At 45.0% G+C, this 12,487-nt stretch overlaps 1 protein-coding gene across 5 annotated transcripts in view; it reads left to right on the top strand.

Moving 5' to 3' along the window:
• Nucleotides 1-9,022, top strand: part of DCAF5 (DDB1 and CUL4 associated factor 5) — a 110,510-nt gene extending 101,488 nt beyond the window's left edge. For 3 of the 5 annotated variants that reach the window (XM_069488245.1, XM_069488238.1, XM_069488256.1), the window contains exon 9: nucleotides 4,379-9,022. In XM_069488245.1, coding sequence (XP_069344346.1) covers nucleotides 4,379-6,136 — 1,758 coding nt within the window. In that variant the 3' untranslated portion in view covers nucleotides 6,137-9,022. The remainder of the gene's footprint in view (nucleotides 1-4,378) is intronic. The other 2 variants (XM_069488263.1, XM_069488272.1) reach the window with 1 other exon arrangement.
• Nucleotides 9,023-12,487: the final 3,465 nt, after the last annotated feature.

Raw genomic sequence — 12,487 nt, 5'->3', positions numbered from 1 at the left:
GCATCATGTTCTGATCCAGCCTGAGGCCCGCTTTTCTCTCTCCATCTCTCTTTCTGCTTCCCCTTCTCGCTGTCCTTGTCCTTTACTGCCACCTCTCTAGCTGGGAAGGAGAAAGCGTCCCTGTTGTCAGGACCAGCCTCTTCTCAGCCATAACAGGTGTTCTATCCCCCTGAATGCTCATACTTAGCAAAAGAAAGGGTTTTGTTTTGTAGTTAAAATATTGAAGGGGTGAAGATAGGGAAGATCCTGACATTTTTTTCTCAGGGACCAGTATTTGTTTATTCATCCTATATGTGGATATATCTACTATATGCCATGCCCTATGGAGAACACAAAGATGAAGAAAGTTATCACAGTTCTCCTTAGAAACTGATGACCCAGTAGGAGAGACAAGAAAAAAAGATAATGAGAAATGCAATAGGAGCACAAGAGATACAAACAAGCAAGATGCTATGGGAGAAGGAAGAGATTTTTCTTATATGGGATAATCTCAGTGTAGGTTAATATTTGAGCTAGATTTTGAAGACCAAAGACTTCAAAAGGAAGGAGAGGAGTAACATAAGAATATTCCAAGTAGAGGGAACAGATATTTATTTCATTGGATCAACAAATATTTATTCACCACCCATTGTGTGCCAGGCATTGTGCTTATGAATGAATTGCTCAGAAGCAGAAAAAGTATAGGACCTGTTCAGACAAGGGAGGACTGGGACATAGAGCTGGGAAGGTAGGCTGGAGGCAGGCCCAGAGTCTTGGAAGCCAGATTAGAGAATGTGGCAAGCCCTGCAGTAACAATTTGGGATCTCATTGGTGTAGCTGTTTCTTGGTAAATGGACAAATTTCTAAATTCAGTATAACAGTACAAAGAGAGAATAGGACTTAGAGCTACTACATCAAGCATGTCATGGTCACTTGGGTAGCTCAAACACTTGTCACTTAATTGCTTCCCATTTTGATGGTGCTTGAATAAGAATTGAACTGCATCCTTTTTATCAGCAGCCCCTTGAGCTAAACTTTTCACTGAGCTTAGAAAGCTGCTCATCCCTTCTCCTTTTCTTGTGAACTTTGCCCCATGAGGAGGCATGGCTAGCCACATCTAGTATGTATCAATAGCAGGAAGTTGTTTTTTAATTGCTTCACTTTTAAACTGTTGACCTTTGGTGTAAAGAAATGAATAATTTCAAAAATCGTTGAAATTGATATTTTAAGGACAAAGATAATAGGGACAGTCAGTACTTTTGATATTCAAAAGTCTCTCTGAGGGTATGTTTAAAACATTCTGGTGGAGGTATTCAATTGCCAAATGAAAGAGATAGCATCACATTTATTAGTGCTTGTGTATAAGCTATGTTATTTCATCATCCTCATTTCCACTGATGAGAAACAGAGGTGTTCAAGGGTAAAATTGGCTGGGCACGGTGGGTGGCTCATGCCTGTAATCCTAGTACTCTGAGAGGCCGAGTCAGGAGGATCGCCTGAGGCCAGGAGTTCGAGACTAGCCTGAACAAGAGTGAGACCCTGTCTCTACAAAAAATAGAAAAATTAGCTGGGTGTAGTGGCACATGCCTGTAGTCCCAGCTACTCCAAAGGCCAAGGCAGGAGGATCACTTGCGCTCAGGAGTTTTTGGTTGCAGTGAGCTATGAATGCACCACTGCACTCTAGCCGGGGCAACAGAGCAAGACTCTGTCTCCAAAAAAAAGGGCAGGGGGTAAAGTCATTTGCTGAGGGCCACAGGAGGTGGTGGGGTTGGGGCCCCTACTTGTTTTTTCTGCTCCTGCAGCTCTAGGCCAAGAGTCCCTTGAAGACTGAAGACTGGCAGTCTGGTGGAGGAGGAGGTTGTTTCATTCTGAATCTTATGATTGGAATGAGACCCATCTAATTCGCTGTTTAGATGAGGGAGCTGAGCTTCACCCAAGGTCACCAGCTAGCTAGGAGCTGAGTGAGAACCCACACTCAAGTCTCCTGCCTCTGATCCTGTGTTTTCTTCCATTACTCCAACCTTCAGGAATGAACAGTCTACCTCAGCTTAATACATTCCAGAGCACAAACAAAAGCTGACGTTCAATGTTATGATTTTCATTCCTGAGGTGAAAACATAGGGGCTGGGTAGTAATAGGTTGGAACCTAAAAACTGGCTTGCTGAGTAGCTAGGCCACCATCTTACCATTATTATTTTGCACTTCTTTTGATAAATTCTGTTAGATTTATTTTCATATTAGGGAACATGGTTAATATTTTGCCATTTTTAAACTGGGAGGTGAGAGAGTTGGCTCAGAATTAAGAGTAAGACCCAAAAAACATCCCAAGGCTTTCCCTTTTGGACCCCTCAGTTTCCTTTCTAAGCCACCAAACTCTTTTATGCCCTCAGACATCTGTTTGCTGAGACAGTCATTTATAGCTTGATCCTTGTGCTAGAGACTGTGTCTAAATGTTGCCCAAACACTGAGTCTCACAAAGAATTTGAAGATCCCTTCAGACAAATCCTTTTATTTTCTGCTACCTCTTTTATGCTAACTATAGTCCAGTGTTTCTTAAAAGTTGGTCCACCCACCTACTTACCCCTTGAGTGGTTGTTAAAAATGCATAGTCCTGGCTGGGTCCAGTGGCTCACGCCTGTAATCCTAGCACTCTGGGAGGCCAAGGCGGGAGGATTGCTTGAGGTCAGGAGTTCGAGACCAGCCCGAGCAAGAGCGAGACCCCATCTCTACTAAAAATAGAAAGAAATTACCTGGACAACTAAAAATACATAGAAAAAATTAGCCGGGCATAGTGGCGCATGCCTGTAGTCCCAGCTACTTGGGAGGCTGAGGCAGGAGGATTGATTGAGCCTAGGAGTTTGAGGTTGCTGTGAGCTAGTCTGACGCCACAGCACTCTAGCCCAGGGTCTCAAAAAAAAAAAAAAATGCATAGCCCTGGTACCAACCCATGACTTACTGAATTAGAATCTCTAAGAATAGGACTCAGGAATCAATAATCAACACTGTAGTTATTCTTCAGGTGATTCTTCTGCACTCCAAAGTTTGAGAGCCACTACCCTAAAACTCTCCTGGGTGAGAGTATAAAGCTGGACAGGGGAGAACATCTGAAGAGTTGTGGGAACAAAGTTGAAGGACGATTGAATCTGAGTTGGGAATTGGTAGAGAGAAGCTAATCTAGGTTTCTTCAGCCTCTTTTGAACTGGGGGTCTTCCAAAGAGATACCACCTCCCAAGAATTTCCAAGTAAAGCATGGCAGGAATGAGCCTCAAGAAAATTCCCACAGGGAGGTGAATTTGTCCTTAGATAGCTTTGGGGAAACAAAACCTTTGTCTTGATGGAGGATGGGGAATGAGGGGCCAATGTTTTATGGGTTGGATGCCATCTAAAGATAGACACCAGTCTGTCAGACAAGAAAATCGCCTGGAATTTCATCTGAGTTGCCATGGCTACAGGCTGATGTAAGTGAGCTTCTCTGCTGCACTGTGGACCAGTCTGGCAGTCAGGTGGAGCTAATCATCCTCATTTGCAGTGACAGCTTAATTACCTTGAACTTGATTTTTGCATAACTTATCCAATCTGTAAAAGTGAGCCTTTGAATCAGACAGACCTGAGTTTGAATTCTAGTTCTGCTGCCCTTTAGCTATGAGCCCATGTCCCTGACTGTGGAGCAGAGGGATGTTAATGGATGGGGCTACATTCACCTCTCCTTGAGGAGTGTGTCCTACCTATTCCTGCAGTTAACAGAAGAGTTGGAGAGCAAGCCAGCAGCTCTCTGGTTAGAGAACCCAGTTTCCTCGGTAACTGATGCCTCATGTCCAAGAGGGAACCGCAGTGTAGGCAGTTGGCTATTCTTATCAAGCTCCAGTAAGCAATTCCCATTAGTTAAAAATAGAAATGTTGCAGTTAGGAAGAGGTGGAGCTATAGGCTGAAATATTAACTGTCGCAGAGGACTGACTGCTGGGTTTGTTTTCACTTTGGAAAAATGGTACCTCTCTGTGCACAGCTTCAGTCTTCTGAGAGTTTTCAACACACTGGCCAATCTTCAAGTCATCCTCTACCCTCCGAGATTATGATTATAATTTCCAGGGTACTCATAGACAAAATCGAAAAGGAGGGAGATTGTGGAGGAGGCAGCATGTGTGATTAGCCTGGGCCTAGAGACAGGACTTAGGTCTCTTGACACTAGGCTAATACAGTGTCCTAGACCATGCTTTCCCCCACATCTGACTCTAAAAGTCTGTTTTCATGTGCAGCACACAAGATCCAGTTTGATAAAGAACGTGTTTTTAAAGTTGGTTAGCGAGTGCAGGCTATATGACAGGGATGGTTTGGGGAAGCTCTGCTATAGAACACTTTCCATTTAGCCCTTGCCGCTTTTGTTTTTCAACTTCTGTGCAGATCTGGAGCCCATATAAGCAGCCAGGATGTACTGGAGACCTTGATGGTCGGATTGAGGATGATTCCCGCTGCCTCTATACCCATGAAGAGTACATCAGTCTTGTGCTGAACAGTGGGAGTGGCCTGTCACATGACTACGCCAACCAGTCAGTCCAGGAAGACCCCCGGATGATGGCCTTCTTTGACTCCCTGGTACGCCGAGAGATCGAGGGCTGGAGCTCTGACTCCGACAGTGACCTCAGTGAGAGTACTATCCTCCAACTGCACGCAGGGGTCAGTGAGCGCTCAGGCTACACTGACTCAGAGTCCTCGGCCTCACTGCCTCGCTCCCCACCTCCCACAGTCGATGAGTCTGCCGACAACGCCTTCCACCTGGGGCCCCTGCGGGTCACCACCACAAACGCAGTGGCGTCCACTCCACCAACACCCACGTGTGAGGATGCAGCCTCCCGCCAGCAGCGTTTGTCTGCTCTGCGGCGCTACCAGGACAAGCGCCTCCTGGCCCTTTCCAATGAATCCGACTCTGAAGAGAATGCCTGTGAGGTCGAACTGGACACAGATCTCTTTCCCCGGCCACGGTCACCCAGTCCTGAAGACGAATCCAGCAGCTCCAGCAGCTCCAGCAGCTCAGAGGACGAGGAGGAACTGAACGAACGCCGAGCTTCTACCCGGCAGCGGAATGCCATGCGGCGCCGACAGAAGACACCCCGAGAAGAAAGGCCCAGTGCCCCAGTCAAGCCCACCAACACCTACATTGGAGAAGACAACTATGATTACCCCCAAATCAAAGTGGATGACCTCTCCTCCTCCCCTACCTCCTCCCCTGAGCGGAGCACTTCCACGCTGGAGATTCAGCCAAGCCGGGCATCACCAACTTCTGACATAGAATCAGTTGAGCGAAAGATTTATAAAGCTTACAAGTGGCTCCGCTACTCCTACATCTCTTACTCAAATAATAAAGATGGAGAGACCTCCCTAGTGACAGGGGAGGCAGAGGAAGGGAGAGCGGGAACCAGCCTCAAAGACAACCCAGCCCCTTCTTCCAGTAAGGAAGCCTGTCTAAATACAGCAATGGCCCAGAGGAACCAGGACTTTCCCCCTGAAGGCTGCAGCAAGGATGCTTTTAAAGAAGGGACTTCTACTAGAAATCCCAACAGTGGCCCAGGCCATGAGCACAGTAGCCACCCTTGGGCAGAGGTGCCAGAAGGCACCTCTCAGGACACTAACAATGGTGGCTCTGTAGAACACCCTTTTGAAACCAAGAAGCTCAATGGAAAGGCCCTGAGCAGTCGGGCTGAGGAGCCACCTTCTCCTCCTGTCCCCAAGGCATCTGGCTCCACTCTGAGCAGTGGGTCTGGCAACTGTCCCAGGACCCAGTCTGATGACAGTGAGGAGAGGAACCTCGAAACCATCTGTGCCAACCACAACAATGGACGCTTACACCCCCGCCCCTCTCACCCTCACAACAATGGGCAGAACTTTGGAGAGCTGGAGGCGGTGGCCTACTCTTCCCCGGGAAATTCGGACACTGACCCTGATAACTTGTCCCTGACAGGGACGCTCCTACACAAAGATTGTTGTGGGTCTGGAATGGCCTGTGAGACCCCCAATGCTGGAACAAGAGAGGACCCCACTGACCCCCCAGCCACAGACAGCAGCAGGGCTGTTCATGGCCACAGTGGCCTCAAAAGGCACCGAGTTGAATTGGAAGATACGGATTCAGAGAATTCCTCCTCAGAGAAGAAATTAAAAACATGATAAATAAAAGGGAAAACAAAAAGCTACAAAAAGTAGCCTTACAAAAAAAAAAAAAAATCCTGTTTAGTGAACACAGAGGAAAGGAAAAACAAGTATTAAAGGCACATAAAACCAGGGCCTGAAATGTTGTGTCTCATGCTGCTCCCTTCTATCCAACATTCATCGGTGGGTCTGAATGTCTAGCTGGCCGTTGGCTTGTGCTGTGTTAAGTAAGGGAAAAAAACCCAAGTGAGACTTGAGCAGAGTGTGCCTGTGCGAGGTTCTGTGAAAGTGAATCCTTGTTGAGATGTTTGACTTGTTCTTGTGTGTGCACGCACTGGCACGTGTGAGTTCATTGTCTCCTGAGACCTTTGTTCACTTCTCCATCAGAAAGGACCTATGAATATGTATTTTTTGCCATCTCACCCTGTTTACATGACATAGGTATTCTGGTCTGAAGATGGGTGCCTGTTAAATCAGATTGTGCTGCCAGTGAGTTGTAGATTTATGCTGGAAGAATGGAGAATGGAAACAAGTCTTCAGCCCATTGGCTGTGGTGGAGAGGAAAACATGGTTCCTTTCTTAAAGAAATGTTCCATGTTTTCTTTAAGTAACACTTCATTGAACAATTTCATGTGGACATACTAAAAGTGGAGCATTTTTGATGCTAATAAAAGGTTAGCACTTTAAGGTCAGATTCAAGAGAATATAGATCCCTGATAAATTTCACTGTTAGCAAATTGAGCAGTCCTGCAACATGTACTATATTGGAGGCCATAAAAGATAACTAGTTGTGGGTAACACACTTTAACCAGTTAGGTGCGAGTTCCTGAGAGGCACTCAAATGGCCAGCAGGTGCTCCCTTGGCTCCACGTGATGGAGTGTGGGCATACCGAGAGAAAGGGAAAGGCAGCTCCCAAGAGCTTTGTGCTCAGACTACTAAAGTGGATGTTACAGGTGTGTTAACGAAGAAGTGTAGTGAAGAGCAGAAAGTGGGACTATATTCATTTAACTCAACCTAAAACCATTGGCTAGAACTGGTAGGACTGGCATCTTCTCTCAGACTTGCAGTTGGCAGAGGCTGTGGTGTTCCGACTAGACTTTGCAGAGCAGTAGGCATCTCAAGTTAACAGATTCTTATTGAGTAGGTCTGTTAGGAGGCAGAGCGTGTGGGGGGAGGAGTCTGGCTTAAGATTCCAGATTCCCAGAAGAGATTCAGTTTCATTGAGGTAGATAAGGACTGAGGGGGAGAAAAAGACTCAAGACATTTTAGCGTTGTGGTTGGTGGTGGTTACAGTCACTTGGTTATCAATGAAGGATTGTGCAAGACCGGAGGACCTAGGAATGACCAGATGTCTTGTTGGCATAGATGTCATAGAAAGCAGAATACTGGCAAGAAATGAGGAAGAGAGAAAAGAATGATTTAGCTTTCTTGAGCACAAAGGTGCTAGACAACTGAGACCTGGCTGGGATTGGCATCAGGAGGACGGAATGTGAGATTAGTGTGGCCTCCCTGCCCCAGCGTTCCTTTTAGAGGAGGCCTGTCCTGCTAGAACTGGGACAGAGGGGAGGCCATCTGTGGAGGCAGAAGACTTGGATAAATTCAGGCACTGGGGGCGGGGGGTGGGGTGTTATTTATAAAAGGAAGATCGTTGAGGTAAGCCAAAAGGAGATACCATCTCACTAAGCTTTACATGTGTGTGATGTGGCTGGGGTGTGAAAACACTGTTTAGGTGAAGGAGTGTGAGTAGCAGTGGGGATGTGTACAATTTAACAACTGGACTCTTAGTGGGGAAGCGGGAAAGTGATCCTGTAACCAACGTTAGAATTGCTTTGGATTTGTAATCAAAATGGTTCTATGATTTGTCTTTGACTATTCACAGATAATTGTAAATTCTGGTTTTATAAGCCCAAGTCATTTTACATTTGCTTTTCCAAAATGTATTAAATTGGAATTTTTTAATCCTTTATATACAAAAAAGATGTAATCACTCAGCGTGTGTTTCTCTTCCCCTTCTCAGCATACCCAATCTTTATATTTTACTTTAATCTAATTAGCAGGTAGCCTCTTCCGACTTCTCTAAGGACAATCCACGGATCTTCCTGGAGAAAAAGAAGTAAAGTTCCCTTGGGAACTAGCTACTTGGCAGTTCCAGTTCCCAAATGCAGAACTTGGTCTTTGCATGTTAAAAGCCTTACTCTCATTTGGGTACTCAAAAGAGAAGTCAAAGCTCATTCTGGTTAACTTTAGAAGCCAAGAAAGATCATTTTTAGTAAGGATGCCTTCCATTTTGGGGAGAGACTTCCCAGCATGTGAGGCTCAGCTCACCAGGAGAGAGGCCCCATCAGACCTGCAGGAGCAGGCTGAGAAATGCTTGTTTCTGTGCTTGCTCCACCCTCATTTCCAGAGATCTTGTGTCTGTGGTCGTGGGGCTGGAAACCTGGTGGGAACGATTCCTAGGGTACCTTTGCCTAAACTCTTGTAGAACTGAGACTCCAACTTTGGAGGCGCATTTAATCCCTAATTTCTTCCACGATAGATATTTTTACTAGCTGGACAGATGGCACTGATTAGGTTAAGAGCTATTTGGGAGTGCCTCTTATGTTTTTTTCTGCATCCTGTACATAAAGTTTTAAGTGGCAGGACCAGATATTTAAAACCATTTCTCTCTACTTTGTTTTCCACCTGGTTTTGTAAATGATTCTCTAGGACAGCAGGTAAATGAGTTAAATGAGTTGTTGGCTTGGAGCAAATGAAGTTTGCAACTGTGCTTGATTTAATAAGCCAAGAGTCTCTTGTTTGTCTGTCAAGGTGCCTTCCTCTGCTGAAGCCTTACCTCCTCTTCTCACCCAGCAACGGTTAACTCTTCTCTTGTGTATATGCAAATAAACCTATTATTCACTTCTTATGCCTTCCTCTTCTCTTCCAGGGAAGACTTGATTGCTTAGACACTCCTCCTTTATTTCTTTTCTGTTTTAATTCTTGCCTAGTGGGAAACTTGATTCAGAACCATGCTGAGAACTAGAAGAAAAGCTGTACTCCACATCCATGACATTGGTCATTATCATTTCTATGTATTGGGACAAAGGGCACATCTGGACAACAAAATGTAGGGTGGGAGGAGGTATCTATTTGGTCTCCTTTACCAGGCTTGCAGGGGCCCAGCATAGTGAGATCCTAGAACTAACACCTATTAGTTGGAACTGAGGGAACTATGCAGTGAATTGACATTACAAACAGCCCTAAAAGATAGGATATTTTCTAATGGTTCCAAATGTCAAATTGCTTTTCCTGCCCTATTCCAGGCATGCATTACAAACTTTTTTTTGTTAAAAAAAAAAAAAAGGCAAAACTCCAAATCCTGCCCATAAAGCTGCCTCTCACAGTTAACTGAAAACTTTTTGCCAACCAAGACTCTTGTCAGGAAAACAGACACTTCCAAAGGAAGTCTGTCTTTGCCCAATGACCTAAGCAAGGCAACATGCCAGGGTTGAAACACTAAGGTAAAGTAAGGCTCAGCGTGTCCTACACTCAACCACCGCAGCAGGATAATGACTCTGGGCAAGCTGTGTGGTTCTCTCAGGTGGGGTATTCCAGTCTGTGTGCTCATCTGTCCTTGACCACTCAGACTGGGATGAAGTTACGTGAATTTGAATAACTTGAAAGTAACTTTGAATTTCTTTAAAGAATGGTGCTTGTCACATGGAATAAAAGAGAATATACGTGAAAAGAAAGCTTGATCTAATGCATCCTAATTGCATTTCGTTGTTAGTACAAAGGTGGTAAGGTGCTTCTCAGAATGGAGGCTTGGAGGCAAAGGCAAACTTCACTGGGGCTTGCACTAACATGGCCAGGGGCAGCAGGAGTGACTCGATTCAGTCCACATGGGGTTTACTTGAATGTGCAGTGGGTCCTGCCGTGCTTATCTACTGTCCTGTAAGACAGTCATGTTGTAAGGAAATGAGCTATCTAGTATTTCAAAATACTAAAGCTGGGAAGAGTCCTTTCATGGGCCCGAGGCCATGAGCTCATGGAATATTCCAGCTGAAGTACAGAATGCTAGCTTATGAGTCTCCGTCTATCTGCCTTTGTTAGTACCCTACTAAAGCTAGGGGAAGACAACGAAACTCTAAGATACCCAGATGCTGAGCCAGACTTAGACCTAAGAGAAGTCCTTGTGGTCTCGGGAAGCTGGGAGGGGAAACATTTGCGGGGAAGGAAGTTAGGAAGACTCTGTCTGCAATGGAAGAAATGAAGTGCTAGGTGGGTTCAGTAGCTTCCTGGATCCATAGAACTAGCATTCAGCAAGGCATGGGACTGGCCTCCAAGATTCTCTAGCCAAAGTCCCCAAGCACACATGTTCCTCAACTTGTATCAGGTTACATCCCAGTAAACCCATGGTAAATTAAAAAATATGTCAGAAAAGCATTTAATACACCTACTGAGCATGGCTAGCCCAGCCTACTGTAAATGTGCTCAGAACACTTATATTAGCCTACAGTTGGCCCAAATCGTCTGGCAACACGGTACACTATAGAGTATTGGTGGGTTGATCTCATGGCTGACTGGGACAGAGAGTATCTTCGTGCATGCTGCTAGCCTGGGGAAGGACCAAAAGTCAAATTACTGTTCGTACCGAATGCATATCAATTTAACACCATCATAAAGTCAAAAACTCCCAAGTGGAACCATCGTGTCAGGAACCATCAGTTGTAATCCTTAATTTATAATAGAAATCAATAAACATGCAGGATTGGTTTGGGAGTTCAGACCTCTTAGCTAGAATATGTAAATACCATGGGAAAAAAAGAATTGTATAATGACCCGAACACCTGCGTATGTACTTAAACATGTACCTCAAACAGGTGAGTGTGTGGTTGTTGGTGATTGACATAGACTTTCAGAGGCTCACACAGGTCTCCCAACTTGACTCATTCCTACACTGGTTAGTGACAATATTTGGGGCCTACCCATACCACTTTTTTTTTTTAATTTTTTTTATTTTTACTTATTTTCTCTTCATGTCTCAAAGTCAATTTTTTCTAACATTCTTATCCCACAAGCTATATGTAATATATAAAAATATTAATCATAATTATACAATAAACTATATAGCTTAGAAAAATGACTAATATATAGAAAGCACTGAAGTGTTTGCTATCATTAGCACATTCTCTTCTGCTCTCATCGCTTGTTGATGCCAATGTGCACACCACGTAGAAAGCTTTTCTGGATGGAGTCTAAGTTCTTCAGAGAAAGAATTTACTGTATATTAGCAAATCTTAATCTGAAAATATAGGAAAAAAGCAAATTATTCCCATTATAACGGAGCTGATTAAGGTGAAGTTTGGGGCCTTTACACTATACCTCTGTGACCTGGGGAGCCAGCTGTCTAGAGTCTCCTCCTGAGAGCTGGGAGCTTAAAAAAAAAGAAAAAGCCTGGCTGACAGAGGCTCATAGACCCTTGCTTGTGACAGCAAGTCTGCAAGGCTTGGGGTGAGTAGTGGCAGATTTTATCTAACTATAGTCTTAAATATATATATGTATGTGTGTATAGGTATATATATATGTTGGAGATGACCCAGACCTCAGGAGCTGGGACAGCAAACTTCTCTCTGGCCTTCAGAGCTAAAATTCTCCCATCTGGCATTGGGCCAGCAGCCCTCAGAGCATCGGGAAAATGGCAAGCCATGGAAATGTTCTGTGTCTGTGCCAAAGAAAAGTTTTGACCAGAGTTTTCCATGCAGGATTGGAGTGTATGTGTGAAATATCCTATAACATCTGATTCAAGAAGAAGCCAACCCATAAAAAAATCAACAGAGAAGTAAGACTAGGCCAAGGGGAAAGAGGGTCAGAGTTCATTCCCGCCCGCTAAAGCCCTCAGGACAGATCTGGATGGCACAGGGATCCCAGAGCAGAAGTGTGGCACTTGGAGAGGGCAGGCAGAGTAACGTGAGAGGAGGGTTTTGAATTGCTGGTGGAAAAGAGGCAATGGAATTATACTTGGGGAAAAAGCTTTTCAAATAAAACACATCTGCCAGAAGAGAAGCCAGAGCTACGGGAGAAAGGAAAGGCAGAGAAAACTCAAGGCCCAGGGAGTGAAAATGGCCTGGAAAGAGGTGGGGTGAGGAGAGGAGAGTCTTTGGAGAAGGAAAAACAGAGTCAGCTGAGCCTGGACCACCCTCACCCCTAGAAAATCAGGGCCCCACACTCAGACTAACATGTGACTCCTCCCTGCACCTCCCTTAGCAGCGCTGACCACTCCCAGTTGCTGAGGGCTGTCCTGATGTTGCCGCACCTGGAAGATGTAAATAAATCCTTTGGATGACTTTCAGGGAAAAGCAATAAACATGTTGGGAGACTGGAAGAAA

This window comes from Eulemur rufifrons, chromosome 2, assembly GCF_041146395.1.
Source record: "Eulemur rufifrons isolate Redbay chromosome 2, OSU_ERuf_1, whole genome shotgun sequence".
Taxonomy (NCBI): Eukaryota; Metazoa; Chordata; class Mammalia; order Primates; family Lemuridae; genus Eulemur; species Eulemur rufifrons.
The sequence above is the reverse complement of the archived record's forward strand: the minus strand, read 5'-3'. Positions and strand labels throughout refer to the sequence as shown.